The 16,919-nt window shown below is 37.6% G+C and overlaps 1 protein-coding gene across 8 annotated transcripts in view; it reads left to right on the top strand.

Annotated features, from left to right (window-relative positions):
* PARD3 (par-3 family cell polarity regulator) overlaps positions 1–12,603 on the top strand; it is a 756,723-nt gene extending 744,120 nt beyond the window's left edge. For all 8 annotated transcript variants that reach the window (XM_044677679.1, XM_044677682.1, XM_044677677.1 and 5 more), the window contains 2 exons: positions 850–977; positions 10,436–12,603. In XM_044677679.1, coding sequence (XP_044533614.1) covers positions 850–977; positions 10,436–10,829 — 522 coding nt within the window. In that variant the 3' untranslated portion in view covers positions 10,830–12,603. The remainder of the gene's footprint in view (positions 1–849; positions 978–10,435) is intronic.
* The last annotated feature ends 4,316 nt before the right edge of the window (positions 12,604–16,919 follow it).

Raw genomic sequence — 16,919 nt, 5'->3', positions numbered from 1 at the left:
AAGGAGAGAAAGACAGAGAGGGGGAGAGAGGGAGAAAGAGAGGAGGGGGAGAGATGGAAGGAGAGAGAAAAGGAAGGAGAGAGAGACAGAGAGGGGGAGAGTGGGAAGGAGAGAGAGAGAAAGGGAAGGAGAGAAAAAGAGAGACAGAGAGAGAGAGAAATGAGCCATTTCCTCAAAGAAATATGTAGAGTAACAAAAAAGGAGTGGTAGTAGATAAAGGCTGATTTTGTTGAAATGATTTCTAGGTAGCTATAACCAAATCAGTATAAGCATATGACAGATGCATTATAGTTATCTAATATGGCTTTAAAGATAGATGCAAATACGTTTAAAAATATAATGTACATAACCAATTCTCAACTCTCCATTAGTGGATTTTTTCTACTTTGTAAACTGTGGTAAAATTTTCCTAGGTCACTTTTCACCTTGTTGCCTAAAAAGGCCACCTCTCTCTACTTGATGGGTGAATTATTTTGTTTCATTTTGGGAGATTTCTGAGTTAAGTTTTTCATTGATGTTTTCTCAGCAATATGATCCAATTTTGATATTCATATAAGCAAAACATAATGACAGACCCACCCTGAAAAAACTTAAAAAAAAAAAAAGATTCATGATGCATTCCAAAGTCAAGAAATGTGTACTTTTTTATTATATAGTATGAAAGGATAAATCATTTTACCCTTTCATTTTCAAGGATTTTTATGAAATAATGTTCAAGGAAAATAATGTTTTAAATAATCTGTGCATGCTTTAAAATGAATCTACAAAGTTGCCCCAAAGCGATTGAACTCATTACACTCTTTGAGTCATTCTGTTTTCCCATGTTTTTCTTGCATTTTTGTCTTTTAGCCAAACACTAAAATATACACACAGAGTGGAAGACATTCTGTTTCTGTGGAGGTGCAGATGCAGAGACAGAGGCAAGAAGAACGAGAGAGCTTCCAGCAAGCACAACGCCAATACAGCTCATTACCGAGGTATGATGATTCTCTTATGGCACTTCAAATCTCCAAACTCAGATAAACTTCCTGGGTGGCTTTTATATTCTAATAGAAGGAGGAAAGACCTCAACATTAGTACTCACTTCTCCAAGTTGCCAAGGGGTGGTCGATTGGGAATTGGGAACCGAAAGAGTTTGAAGTTGTTACATCTATACCAAGTCATTAAAATCACTGACATATCACTTGGTAAGTGTTAATCCATGGATTTCCATTCTTCAGTAGGCTTCATTTCTGTATGCACTATGTTTGACACTGAGATTCAGAAACTAAAACAATACAGTCACTGTCCTCAAGGACCTCAAAGACTATCTTCAAGGACCCCCTATATCACTGGAGGTTACAGCATATAGGCAAATAAAGACAAAATAAATTGAAATTAAAAAAAGAAATAATTTCAGGATAGGGACCCTGACAACTAGGTAAATGAGAAAAGACTTGTAGATAGGACTACTTGATCTGAGACATAAGAAGGTAGTTCCAAGAGGAAGAGGTGAGAAGAGAAAACATTCTAGAAATGAGAGAGAACCTCTGAAAAGACATGGAGAAGGTAAATGGTCTGTTATGTACAGGGAATAATAAATAAGCTAGTTTGTAAGCTAGTGTTGTATTTATTAATAAATAAGCTAGTTTGTAAGGAACATCCAGTATTTAAGAGGCAAACAAAATGAAATCATACTGGAAAATTTGGAGCATGATATCAAGATCTTCTATAAAGAGCAAAAAGAGTTTACATTTTTTAAACATAGAATCAGTAGGGAGTCACTGAAATTTCTTGAGCAGGAGAGAGACTTGGACACCCTTATGCTTTAGACATATCAATTTAGCTATCATATGGAGGAAGAATGAGAGAAGAGGCTGACTGCAGAAAGACAAATTATGAGTATATTGAAATAGTTCTGGTAACAGCTAACAAAGGACTGAATTAACCAGAAGCAAGTCAGAACAAGAGGGAAAATATTTTCAAGATACCTTATTCTCTTTTAAAGGGAAGTGTTTACAAACTGTGCCATATTACTTGTCATCAAATTCTCCCCTACCCTTCTTGTTTGTGGATATGGAAGTCATGGAAACACCAACCTGATTTATTGACAGATAATCAGGGAATTTTCTTCTTTGACACTACTCTTGAAATGGATAGGGTTGGGGAATTGAAAGACCTTCCACAAGGCTGTAATCTTTCTCCATGTTAAGACTACATGACACCCAGTTCATCCAGTGTATTATTCCTTATTAATCAAAGCAGTTCTTGCCATTGAACTTAATAGCCCACTATCCTTTGCTCTCTTTTTCTCTTTTAGTTCATTGTTGGAATTGGCATTTTTTTTTTCTATCCAAGGTATTCACTCCGCATTAAATACCTACTTTGTGCTAAGTGCTAAACTACTAAGAGGCATAAAATAGTCTCTGTCCTCAAGAAACTCACAATCTAAAAGGGGAGACAATAAGCCAACAAATATGTGGAAACAAGCTACGTTCAGGATAAATGGGAAGGTGCAAAAATTAAGAAAGATTAGGAAAGGCTTCCTGGAAAAGATTTTGGCTTTGACTTAATGGAAGCCAGAGAAACCAGAGATGAGAAGTGAGAGTTTTCCAGGAGTAGAGGCAACCAGAGATCTGGGATTTCCTCGCTGTGGATATTCACTCTACTAATGCAGATTCATATGTTATTGTGACCAACCAAAGCATTTCCTAGTATCCAACTATCTGGTGATGAGTTTCTCTGAACTCTGTTATGCTGGTTCTCAGAGAACAGTTTTTGGTCTTGTCCACTGTCTTTCCTGCTTATATCACTTGCCAATGATTATCCTTCCTAGGCATAGCCTTAGAGAACACAGGTTTAATGTCAAATCATGATGAGACATTGAAGAAAGATTTTGGTGGAGTCACATCGGTAGGGGTGAAGGAGAGCATTTTCCCTATAGTTACACAGTTAGTAAATCACAGATATAGAAGTAGAATTTGGGTCTCTCAATCCTGATTCCAGGGCATGTCCCAATATGACTTGTTATTCATGCCTTCAAATGTCTAATTTTCTAAGAAAAGAGACAATAGCAAAGAAATTGGTGAGGTTCAGCCTGAAGAAGAGAGGACTTGGGGAGTGGACATGATCATTATTCAGATGATATTTGGGGGTTCACACATGGAAGAGGGATTGATCTTGTTCTGGTTGATTTCAAAGGACAGACCTAGGGGGCATATAGGTTCATAGGATTTTTCTCTTAAAAGGAAAAAAGAATTAATTAGTTTCTCTACCCACTTTATTTTCTAAAATTAGTTGTAAATAATTCTCCAAATGAAGGATTCTGTGATAGGTCAGTGTCCATGCCAGGAAGTAATAGAGAGAAATTCCCCACACAAAAGTTGCATATCCAGAGGAGATTTCTATACATTTCTATGTTTTATAATCAACCTAGGCTTCAAGAGAGCTGGATTCCAGAGGTATGCTGAAAATCTCTAGCCAGCACATATCATGGTAGGGGGAAAGGGGAGAAGAAGAAAGGGAACAATATCAGCTCCAAGCTTTTTTCACCCTTCCACTTCTTTGCAGGAAGGATCCTATCTCTGACAAGGTTTATAGATCTGCCCTTATTTTTACTACCTTCTCAGAGGTTCTGTGGTAGTTATTGGTGGGGAAGCAGCTGTGTTATCTATTCCTTTCACTTCCAGATTTCCAGGACTTTGAACCCTATATTTGGATGAGGTGAGGAGAAGGAGGTTTATATGCACTAGCAGGGTAGTCTGTGAAGTGTAGCCAGAGCCAGCTAGCTAGCATGGACAATGTGTTTGTGTTCCTGTACTTACTAGTAAAAACCGAGCAAGTCCAAGAGTCAGAGTTCCAAAACTGAGTGGATTATGGCAATCTCATGGCCTCTGAAGGGAACAGTGGCAGAACCAATGGCAAGAAAATAGCTGGGAGGGGAGAGGGGGAATAACCAGAGAAGGCAATTGCCTGGCTTTAGAAAGGAAGGAAAAAAAAAAAAGAGGCTATCATCTCACTGGGGGGGAAAAAAACAACTTTGTAACAACCAGGGACATCTAAAATTAAAATGATAGTAGGTTGTGTATCACTGAAAATCTTAAAAGAGACACTGAATGATCACTTGTGAAGGATATTATAACAGGAATTCCTGTTTAAGTGCTGGTTCAATTATATGATCTCTGAGTTGTCTTCCAAAACTCTCATTCTGAGAAACAAATAAACTGAGAAATAGATGGGAAATAGATGTCCACTTCCTCTGCTCTCCAGAACTGTTAAGTCTATATTCTAAGGGAGATGTCGTATGTATCAACCTGGATAGATTAACATACCTGAAAGCCTTTTCCCAAAACCATTAGAGAATTCCACTGTTGCTGTTATAAGAGCTGTTGGGCTCAATATATTTTGTTTTGTGGTTAGAGAGGATGACAAGGGAAAATGAGTAAAGCGGGGAAGGGTGAATGAATTAAGGAAGGGAGAAGGTCTAGGGAAAGGAAGAGAGGCAATGAAAAACAATAGGAAAGTCTGGGAAACCATATGCTAAAAACAACTATCCACAACAGAAAGAAAGAAAGGAAATCCACCATGAAATGTGCTAGATAGAGATTTGCGGTATACCCCTGGATTCCAGCCTTCTTGAAAGGAAAGGGGCAGAGTAGAGAGATGATGAATACCATGGATTTTATTAATAAAATTTTATTAATAATAGCTTGCATTTATCTAATGCTTTAAGGCTTGCGAAGTGCTTTACATAAATTATTTTATTTGATCCTTACAACAATCCTGTAAGGTAGATGATGTTATTATCCTCATTTATATATAGTCAAGGCTGAGAGAGGTTAATTGATACTATTACTATCAATGAGGGTTAATTATACTAGTAATACAAGCCTTGCTCAGGCTTATGCTACTAGTAAAGGTTTGGAAAAGCCTTCAAACTCAGACCTCCCTGACTAAAAGTGTAGGATTCTTGTTTACTCTACTACCTGACCACCCCCACAAGAGCTGCATTATCTAGCCATGTGCCTCGACTACCCAAACACACCAAAATAGAACTTCTGTCATAGCCCTTAGTTTTTCAGTAGTCCAAAAGCATTTCATCTTCCAAAAATACATTGTTCCAGTGAAAGGGATCTGTTACTGAGAAGGATAAATGCTGGCCCATTCGATGGTAAGCACCATGTGGTTTTGCCTCTTTTTGTATCTTCAGTATTCAGCAGAGTGCTTTGTACACATGGAAGATGCATAAAAAAATGTTTATTGAATTGACCTCAAAATAATAATTGAATGCTTCTATGTGGAGCTTCACAGAGTACAGAACAATTTTCACATGCATTGTCCTCCTTGGTCTTTTTAGCAACCCACTGAAATCCACAACTTGAACCCCATGTCTTTTGTGTCTAATCTAGGGTTCTTTCTGCCGTGGTCATTCCTTGGTTGGGGTGCCATTACTGTTAAGGATCTGGATTCTTTGTGACTATAGTATATAGAGAAAGAGATCATAGCTTCACCTGAAAATTGGAGATTTTGAATCTCTTGAAAGGAAAAAAGTCTCAACTTAGTTACCTTAACCCCTAACTCTAGGGGTTATATTCTTTTAGAACATGAGGACTTGATGGGCTCCTGCCTAATGGCTTTTCTTCTGAAAAATCTACTAGATGATGTCCCTATTTTTATTTGCTTGGAAATATCACTTTGGGGGGGGGTATTTCCAGGTTTCACCAATATTAACTTTTTTACACTATCTCTTATAAAACAGCTCTCTGAAAGGTAGTACGATATATAGAAATCTGAAGCTAAAGAAACCAAGCAGATGGATATGAAAAGTAACCAGGGGAAACAATATGAAGACAAGCCATGTCCAATTTTCTGCCATGTGATTCTCTTCAAAGACACAAGATCTTTAATTATCGGATGTTGACAATTAGCAGAGTTTTGTCTAAACAAGTTGGTTTGGTATTTGAAACCAAAGATTTCACCAAAGTGAAAAACAAGTCCAGGTCATTACCAAGTTGAACATAAAATAAAACAAATGGCCAGGCCGTTTTTATCCAACTTTTCCTGTGCTAACATTAGAGAAGGTGGTTTGAATTAGAGCCTACTATAGGAAACCAGGGTGGTTTGCAAATTCTAACAGTAATTAAGAAAATCTTTAGCTGGATTACAGTTACATCTTAAAATGTCAAATAAGAAACATTAGCCAGCTGGCAATTGATTCAGAATATGCATGAAATCTAGGAGGGAAGAGAACTCACGTAGACCCCCACTCCTTTCCTAATCAGTGAGAATCCCTTTATTCCCAATTCCCAAATTAATCTCACCACCTTTTACCTTTCTTTTCCTGAAAAGAAGCTCCCTTCCCCCAACCTCAAAAAGTAAAAACATTTTCAGTCTTGTCTCTTAACCTTAAGATTTTCTTAGAGTTGCTTTCTTACTGTTACTTCTTCACTTACACCTTATCCCCTTATTTCCTTTGCCTTCTCTCTCTCTCTCCTCAGCTTTTCTGTCTGTCCTTAGTTCCATCTCATTTACTATACTAACCCTTTTTCATTCTCTTTGGAGTCATAGCCCTATTTTTTTTTTTACCTTTTCCTTTACTTTTAAGCCTAGACCAAATATTTATGCTTTTATATTTAGTCATAAATATAATTGATTTCTCAGCCCTGGGACATTATATCTTATTTCGTTCATCATTTTACCTCTCATTTCAATGACTGATGGTTGAACTACATTGTTTTTCTTCATCTTGGGAAATCTAAAGGTTGAGAATTTTTTTTCTCATGTCAATAATAACAATACTTATTTATCAAATGCCTGATGTGTTCAAAAATCTGTATTGGAGGAAATAAAAAGGCATGTCCTGGGGCTCAGTGGATTGAGAGGCAGGTCTAGAGATTGGAGATTCTGGGTTCAAATGTGACCTCAGACACCTCCTAGCTATGTGACCCTGGGCAAGTCACTTAACTTCCATTATTACTTAATCGATTCTAAATATTGATTCTAATACAGAATGTAAAGGTTAAAACAATAAATGTCGCCTGTCCTCATATGCTTTCAGTCTATAAACACTCTGCAGAAAATACTAGGAAAACTCAATTAGAAAAAGGTAATATTTGAAAGAATATGCTTGCCAAAGCAGCATGTGCATCCTAATGAATGAGTTGAGAAACTCATTTTGGGCTTATTCTCAAGAGATAAACAAACTATCATTTATAAAAAGAAACAACCAAATGGAAACTGAACCATAGTTATCTCTATATAGTTAGTGCTTACTTCTTGTTTATTTTATTGAATTTAAGTTTCCATTGTCAGGTTCTTTATGTCTTGTTTAATCTACCTGGAATATGATGGATCTTTTAGGAATGATCCTTTGAGACTGGTTATTTTCTCTTAGTCATTATGCCTAGAATTCCAGTGGCTATCAGCTGAGAGTTCTGTTCGAGCTAAGTTTATGCAATCTTCCCCCAATTTCTTTCCCTTAGTTGAGACAGTTGAGACAATAAACATTTGTCACACATTTCTACCTCTGAATATGCCTTTCTTCAAACGTATAACATATATAATCATGAAAAATAGGATATCATTATATGTTTAGTTAAAAAGCTTTCTCAGAGATGAATATAGAAATATACTGAGAAGCAAGATCTCAAGACTCAAATACCCATTCACAATGCGATGCTCTCCCTGCTAATTCAAAATGCTTTGAACTTTACTGACTTCTGGCTTCCTGTTTACCTGTGTAAAAAAAGTTTTCTGACTTTAAAAATCCCAGGTCTGGCAACTATTTTTTTTCTTCTTTGGTTTTCTCTAGTTACCAATCCAAGAATCCATCCTTCATTTGTTTAACCATTCTTTTAACTGTCAAAATTTCTCTCTCCCTAAGTCACATTTAAGAAGAATTTGGTGTTTAGTTTCTTTATGGATCTGAGCAAAAAGACCCCAAAGAACATGCAGTCCATACCATTTTTTCCAATGACTTCACCTTTTTTGTGCAATTAAGGTTTATACCATTTGCCATTCTAGAGCCAGGGTTGGCAAACTACCACTTTATTTTAAAAATATAAAAGCCAAGGGGCAGGTAGGTGACTCAGTAGAGTCAGGAGGTCCTGGGATCAGATAAGGTCTCAAAAACTTCTTAGCTAGGTGACCCTGGACAAGTCACTTACCCCCCACCCCTTACCACTCTTCTAGCTTAGATTCTAAGATGGAAGGTAAGGGTTATTATTTTTTTAAGTGAAAACTATTCTTTGATGGAGCACTACAGAAAGATAGGCTAAGGGGCAGATTTGACTCTTGAACCATAGTTTGCCAACTTTTGCTCCAGAGTCCTTTCTATTCTCTTTTTTATCAATAAGCATGTTAAATAAGTGCTTTAATAAAACAGGTGCTTTTAATAGTTGGATAACTTCTTCTCCAAAGTTCAGACCAGCCCATTTGTAGCCATTACCCCAATCCCCCCCCAAAATACACTTTAAAACATATCTTTAATATCCTGGACAGAAGTTTTAAACACAATGATCTCCTTTCAGTTAGATAGGAAGGAATTAGGTCATGTATGAAAGCCCTTCAAACAAAAGTAATTCTATCTACTGATCTGGAGAGAACTTCTTATAGATGGGTTTGAAGTCACATTGTCATCATTGTTGTCATCATAATCAGCAAGCCACTAGGGAGCTTCTCCAAGGGCAAAACACTGTCCAAGACTACCTTCTGGGTATGCTTTCAAATTCAATTCAAGCTTCAGGATCTCCTGATAGCTAAAGCTTCAGGCTTCATGGGGAGAATGTATCTTGATAGCCAGAGATGAAAAGAACCATCAGCTCAGCAGCCCGTTTTTGATTGCTCAAAATTTTATAACTAACCTATCAAGAGAGCCCTCAGTTGCAAATGGAACATCAGTACCAAGATCAGTGTTTTAATTAAAGTTTTATGATTAATGTTAATTCGCTGATTTCATGCAGGCACTTTCTGTTGTTCTTGTCTTTGGGCAGATTAATTTATGACTTTTTAAGTGAAAATAATCAGTGCTTTAGGCAAATATACTCTTCCATCATATTTAAGGATTCTGCTTAGACTAGTAGTATAAATGGTCCAGCTTCCATTAAAGCAGGACCAGGGAGAGATAATGAAGAATATTCAATTAATCACTGTCATATCAGAGGATGATGCTGAAATTTAAGTGAGTTTTTTCTGGTTGAAAATAGACCCAACTACATTTCATACTTTATTGAAAATGTTTCTAAGCTTCTTTTATCTCAAGCTATATTAATATCAGCTCTGAACATACAGATGATCCTTTCAATGAGTAAAAAGATGATCCCTTCAACAGGTGAAAAAGTGGCTTTATAGACCACCTTAAGTTACCTACCTCAAAAAAAGGGGGGGGGCTGGATATGAAAATCCAACCATTTTGTATGCACTGAGGGGAAAGACCAAGCAATATATGCTGTAGCTAAATTATTTCCTTATTGATGAATGAAGCAATATATTTTGTTTTATTGCTTAATTCTCCTCCCCTGCTCTATTTTAAAGGCAAAAATTAGTGAATGTCTTCCTTTCTGGCACAAAATTGTTTTGCTTTATCATCACTGATCTTATTGTAAATTCATAAAAGCATCTAGAGACTTGATAGTAAATTAAAGATGTTTCAAAACAATAATGTTTCCTGGGGATGATATACCATTTTATTGCAGAAAGAGATAAGAATTTGAAATTTCTCTATGATTCTGATTTATTTTCCTCTCCCGAGGGTTACTGAAAGTGAGTTAAGTAGGTTATCCTGGCCTTTGGTGAAGGTACAGTGTGCAAGAAAATAATGCTTAGTCTTCAGAACTTCCTCATTCTGAAATCAGAAGGAGCAAGTCCTCTGAAGAGTGTCAGCTGCTGACATACACAACTCTACAGCCGGTGCTTTAAGGGTCTGCCTGTTGCATTTTTAATCATAAAGGAGTCTAGACTTAAATCTTTCATAACTGAACTCATATTGTAATCCATTACTTGTGCTCCAAGTTAGCTCGTGTCTCTGGCATTGTGGTGGCAGCTGGGTAAAATATTTGTTTTGCTTGTTTAGAATTGAATTGAAGACCTCACGAAGCTGGCAATTATTGCCCTAGCACAGGCTGCCAAAATCCCAATGTTTCCCTACAGTATCTTGCCAGGGCCTCGGGATTGCAGGAGCTATTGTTACCCAAAGCCAAGCAGCCAAGGTGGCTGCCCAGAGTGAGAGAGGGAGGGACATATTGATGGACCAGCTGCTAAAGCAGGAGCATCACCTAGCTGATGGGACATTGTGGGAAGCCTGCAGATGTTAAGGAAAAAAGACGGTTCAAGTTTCTCTAAAATATTTTGCAGATAATGTGGGGAGGGAGTGATAAGAAGTGAAGGTTGAAATGCACTTCCCCCACCCCCCATCTCTCTACCAAGTAACCCCAAGCCAACCTGTGTGTTTTGATTTCAGGCAAAGCAGAAAGAATGCCAGCTCTGTGTCTCAAGACTCCTGGGAGCAGAACTATTCTCCTGGAGAAGGGTTCCAGAGTGCAAAGGAAAATCCCAGATACTCCAGCTACCAGGGCTCCAGAAATGGCTACATGGGAGGGCATGGCTTCAATGCCAGGGTGATGTTGGAAACCCAGGAACTTCTTCGCCAGGAACAGAGGAGGAAGGAACAACAGCTGAAAAAAAAGCCCCCTTCTGATGGACCTAACAATTATGACTCCTATAAGAAAGCCCAGGACCCCAATTACGGCCCTCCAAAAGGTCCCTTCCGGCAAGATGTGCCCCCCTCCCCATCTCAGGTAGCCAGGTTAAACAGATTGCAAACCCCAGAAAAAGGAAGACCGTTTTATTCTTGAGTGGGTGAGGGGGCACCCAGCTCCACGCAATGCAATAAAGGACATTTTCCTATGAAGACTTGTATTTTGGAAAGTTAAAAAAAAACAAACAAAAAAACTTGATGGTACTCTGGAATATCTCTGGTGTCTGAATCAGTGCCTTTAGCGATATGGGCAAAGGAGTGGTGGGCCTTAATGTCTTTGCCACTATGTCTCAAGTGTTATTTTCATGGAAGGATTTTCCCTCGCCAATCGACAATCGTCCTGTTAAGTACACTAAGCATCTCCCCTGGGTATTGAACATCTTTGCCCAGTCCATTAGCTGTCAATGACTCATTATTAGGGTTTGTAGCAGTATGTTCTATTCTGCAGTGGATTTTTATTACAACAGCCTACCCAGCCTTGCAGAATAAAATTAACCTGGCATTGGGGATGGTCTTTCTCCATCTTTCTTTCTTTTAACTTTTCTCGGGTGAGAGGTGATCCCCAGAAAGCAAGATGTCTAGAAATCACAGCTTTAAGATGTATTCCAGGTGGGATCATTTATGGTACTTTTTTGATCAATATTTAAGTATTGAAATATGGTTTTCCCTTCTTTAATATTCTTTTCAAAGACGAATCTCCTTTATTCTAATGCATAAACAAAACCACACTGTGATACTTTTCAGTTATCCTAAGGTTCCTTTTACATTTATTTTATATCAACTAGAATTTTATCAAGAAGGAAAGCATCAAAGACCATATATATATTTATAAATACAACTTCTCCATCAAATCCACAGTGACAGTTTGCTTTTTCACTGTCATTTATCATAGGGAAAAGGGAGTTGGGGTGGGAATGGGATTTTTCCCTTTTGGGGGAGGAATAGGCATGTCTGCCCCAAATGAATTTTGTTGTATGAAATCATCAGAAAAAAAAAAGAAAAAATTCTTCCAGAAAGCGTCCAGAGTCCAATACATGATGATAATTACTTTAATTAGTTTTTGTTTTGACAGGTCTGAGAGGGAGGGCGAAGAGCAGGACAAAGAGAAATCAGATAGTCGCTTTGGAGTTCTAAAAGCTAATATGTTTTCTACCTTTTTTTCCCTGAAGTCTTGTTATAACTGACAGTTGGTCTGCACTTCCTTATAAAGAAAAGTCTATATTGTGATATCACATTAAAAATAATTTTTACACATATGAAGAAATTAAAGGATATGGAGAAGGAAATTGTTACATATCCTACCAAATGCACATGGGTGTCCAAAAAAATCACAAAAATGACATGATTGCTCTTAGCAACATTTTTCTTGTGCACACAGAGAAGGAGGATCTCTGGTGCAGCAGCTGTTTTTATATTTGTAGGTCTGATCTTCATGTATGTAAAACAGAGCTGGGTTGCTAAAGTGCCTGCAAATCCTGATGTCGAGGAAGGGGAAGCTCAAGGTTAAAGCTCAGCATATCATGTAAAAAAAAAAAAAAAAAAAGAAAGGGGGGATTAAAAAAAAAAACCAGAATCATGTATTGTGGAATCTAAAATATGCCTATTTTTTTTTTTTTACTGGCACATTTTATTTTTGTGGCGTTTTTTTTTTTTTCCAAATCTATGTGAAACTATGTGAAGCTGGCTTTGTGTACCTGTGTCTTTTATGCCTAATTGTTAATGATTCTGTTTGTTAATAATGTGCAACAGTGTTTAAATGGTGTCACTAATGTAAGCACGGTGACAGAGGCTCTTTCACACAGACATTATGGAGCTGTGGGAAACAGCTTTTCTTGTACATATGAGACATAATAAAAGGCTTATTTCTGTTCCTTTGTAGTACCTGTAGTATTCCTGTGTAACCTCCATAGGCTATTTTTATAATATATATATATACGTATATATATTTACATATATACACACACACACACACATACATATATATATATACAAATATATGAAAGGGTTTTTTAAATTAATATATAGAGCTAAAAGTTTCCTTGTGTGCCTCAATATATGAAAATCTGAAAATACATGACCATTTGCACTGTTGAACCCCACTGAAGGTACAGTGACAGTAACAGAGGGAAAGAAATCTTAGTGAAATCCCAGTGATTCCTTAGAACTAGGAATCACTGAAGAAAAGAAGGGATCCTCCACAATTTTCCCCCCTTAAAATAATTGTAGAGAAAGCTAAAATTATACAGTATTTCCTACTCTCTCTTTAATTCTTCTCTACCATTCAATAGTGTGAACCTATAGAAAAAGTCCTAACTCTAAGCCAGGTACTGATGCCCACCCACCCACTGAAAGTGAAGGCAATGGCATTTCTTAGACGGGCAGGGATGGCATGGTGACTCATTAATATTTGTACAGAGCTTTGAAAATGAAAAGGGCAATGTAAATTCCCAGTCATATTATGATGAGCTGTCTCCTGTACTAACATGGAGGAAGATATGGGCCACATCCAATGGGAGAGCTTTGTACAAACCTACAGTCAAGTCCTTCTAATCCTGTGCTTGACATCAGTCGGTTGCCATAGCAGTGATCATCCTGTCACAAATTCTAGATTTTATCACTACAGCATTAACAAGAAGAGTATGGCATGTCAAGTAAATATCAACTGTTTGACTTTCACATACTAGGCATAATTAGAAAAAGAGCTCAAAGGAAAGCTGAATTTGCTAATTCATCTCAATTTTTGAAAACTTGCTTATCTCAACTGTCACTGATGAGCAAAGAGAGAGAGGTGATTTTGAAGATGAGAGACCTCCATTAGACTTAAAATAAAACTGACTCATTGAACTGCCTTGCCCTGAGAAGTGAAGCAGTCATGGAAATAGACTGGAGCAGAGGTGCTGCCATCTTCTCTGAAACCAGTCTTCCTGAATTTTTTTTAAAAATATTTTTGTCTACAAGAGCTTCTCCAGTAGAACTCAGGAGTAATCTCAGAATGGCTTATATAGAAGTAGAGTGATACGGACACTGACAAGACCTCCACTGCTCTGCTGATGGCTTATCCAACAAGAAACTACTATCACCATCATAAATCCAGATGGCAATTAGGAAAATTAACATTCTCCTAATCTTAGAAGTCCCCTAAACCTAAGAGCAATTGTCACTGATGACCCTTGGCTTGATTGTAGATTGGCCAAGTAGCCCTAATTAGCTCTTTCTCAGAGATCCTCAACCTGACCACATTTTATTTCTTGAATGTGAAAAGTAGCAGAAGACCCTCATTAGGGTTGGAAATAAAAATTTCTCAGAATTATCTACGGGAAAAAAAGATGGGCCCCATGGAAGCTTTCCCCACTACCGGGATCATCAAGGGATCTTACTTTCGATCAAGATTTAAAATCCTGATAACAAAAGCAGCTCAAAGTTTTAAGCATCTTGGACCAAACCAAGTCAGGGAAGATACATGGAATCTGACCCTTATTATTACTGTCAAGGAAGTCAAATATGAGAAACCTACTTTAGGCAAGTTGTGATAGGAGAAGATGCCTTTATTGTATTTGTATTTGGAGATGACAAATTGGTTGACTCTGTAGTTCGATCCACCAGTGAGAATAATCAGTGATGGAGATGGAAAGAATTTGAGTCAAAATTCATTTTATAAAAAAGGAATAAATGAGGGAAGGCAACAAGGACTTATTAAGTGCCTACTGTGTGCCAAGCACTTTGCTAAATGCTTTCTAAATATTTTCTTATTTGATTAAGAAATTAGATAATTGTAAATAGAGAGAGGTATGTATCAACAATATTTTCAACATTAATTCCCCTAAGTCAAATCTGAGATTGTATTTTTTTTTAAACTCTTACCTTCCATCTTGGAGTCAATACTGTGTATTGGCTCCAAGGCAGAAGAGTGGTACAGTCTAGGCAATGGCTGTTAAGTGACTTGCCCAGGGTCACACAGCTAGGAAATGTCTAAAGCCAGATTGTATTTTTAAAAGTGAAAAATCTATAGTCAATAGTGTCTTAAGTATCACCCTGTCTGTATCTATGGATATGCCTTCTTTTCTTCCTAAATATGATCATTTATCTCAATATTGAAGGTAAGTCTAATAGAATATTAGAGCTAGAAGTGATGTTAGAAATTGTCTCATCCTCATGACACAGATGAAGCAAATGATGCTGATTAAGGGAGTCAGAGCTGTCCTTTGGACTTCAATTGCAGAGCTGATGGTTTGAGAGTGAAGAAGCCAAGAGAGACCCAAGTTCATTGCAGACATGATAGTCTCTGGGGTTCATTTGTTCTAAATGACTTTCCCTTTCTATCCCTGGGTTCTCTTTGTTCTCCTGGGAAGTCTTATGTGCTGCTCTACTATGAGCTGTCCTGTGTCTTGGGCAAAAAGAACAGAAAATAATTCGGTCCTAAAATCATTGAAATCTTCTCCTTTGGTGGCACTTTTCAAGTTCTCTATTTTCTGCAAAGTAACTATTCCAGAAGTTATGGGACTTGACAACCGAGGCAAATAAGGTTAAAGTAACTTCAGCAATCACACAGCTAGTTAACGGTGATAGGAAGATTGCCATCTTGTTCTCCTGACTCCAGATTCTGTGACCCCCCCTATTTCTGTTTGTTGCCTTCTGCATATAATACTGCATAGAAACATAAAAGACATATATGTACACATATATGCAGACTGTACTTAACTATAAAATTTATTTACAATTTTCTAAAATTTACCACAAAATGTTCATCATTGTTTCTGCCTGACGGCGTTTTCCTCAATTCCCCATCACAAGACGACAAGCCCCTAGTATAACACTCCCCGCTAACAACTTCGTGGTAAAGCCTAATGGATCTGATTCTTTAATGTTTGAACAGCTGTCTACTCATGTGGATTTATGAAGTCTACCTGTCCACATTCAGATTGACCATATAATGAAAATCCTTCTTTGGATATTAACACGATGCCCCCTAATTGTAAATGTTCATTAAAAAGGCAGGAACAGTTTCAGTGGTAACTTGACAGGTAAGGAGATGCTCTTTTCTAACTTCAGAAACTGGATAGCTTCTTAATTTAGAAGCTAATATTAACTTTCACAAATCAGAAAGTGTGAGAGACAGATGCTTTAATGGAAAATGACCTTCAGCTTGTGACTAATGACTAGCTCACAAAAGCCGCCCGAGTTAAGAATACTCTTAGAACACGTTGGCATGTGGTGTGACGTGGGATGAGTGGGGTACGGCATGGGTGAAATTCTCAGTACAGATGTCCTTGCTTTACTCAACAGAGCTCTTCGTGAAAAGTTGCGTGCAGATTTTTCAATATGATTTGAGTTAAAGGGCTTTAGTGTGGTCAGGAAGCCACCTTGGAATGCATCCTATAAAGCAATACTTTTGTAAAGTAAATAATCACCCCCTAATCCCTCCTCCCTATTTATCTGTTTAGATATTTATGCAGACAGTTCATGACTTTTTAAGTGGATTTATGTTCCAATGGTTCATTTTTTAGTGGGGGGATTGGCGCTTGGAATGTATTTCTCATAGAAATGATGATATACATGGTGCATATGTTCCCGAGCTAGCCCAGAGGGATCTGCAAATGTATCTACAAATTATGGTCCTAATTCTCCAGAATCTAACTACCATGTGAACAATATGTTCATGGGAAAATACATTCTGAATGAAAATCTGGGACTCCAAGAAAACCTCCTCTTCCCATTATCCCTCGGTCCAACTTCTCACCTGGAATTGGCACCTGCCTCAGCTCCAAGTGACTGATGGGGATTCCCAGATTCTGTGGCAGGGGCTCCAATCAAAGATGGAGGAGATGAGTGGATGAGTGGCATAAATATGGACTGTGTAATATGGACTCTATTGTGAATAGAAGGAATCAGAGAAGAGTCAATTCATCAATAATAATAGCTAAACCTAACATTTATAGCATGTTTACAGTATTCTAGGTACTGTGCGAGGCACTTTACAATTATTTTCTCATTTGATCTCCTAACGATACTGGGAGGTAGGTGCTGTTATACCTGTTTTACAGATGAGGAAACAGGCAAACGAAGGTTAAATGACTAGCCCAGGGTCACCCAGCTAGTAAGTGTATGAGGTCAGATTTGAACTAAAATTTTCCTGACTCTTGACCCAGCACTCTATCCAGTGCCACCTGGTTGCCATGTTTTCCAATTA

The sequence above is a fragment of the Gracilinanus agilis genome, chromosome 5 (genome assembly GCF_016433145.1).
Source record: "Gracilinanus agilis isolate LMUSP501 chromosome 5, AgileGrace, whole genome shotgun sequence".
Classification (NCBI taxonomy): Eukaryota; Metazoa; Chordata; class Mammalia; order Didelphimorphia; family Didelphidae; genus Gracilinanus; species Gracilinanus agilis.
Note: the sequence above shows the minus strand (reverse complement) of the source record. Positions and strands in the feature narration are given on the sequence as shown.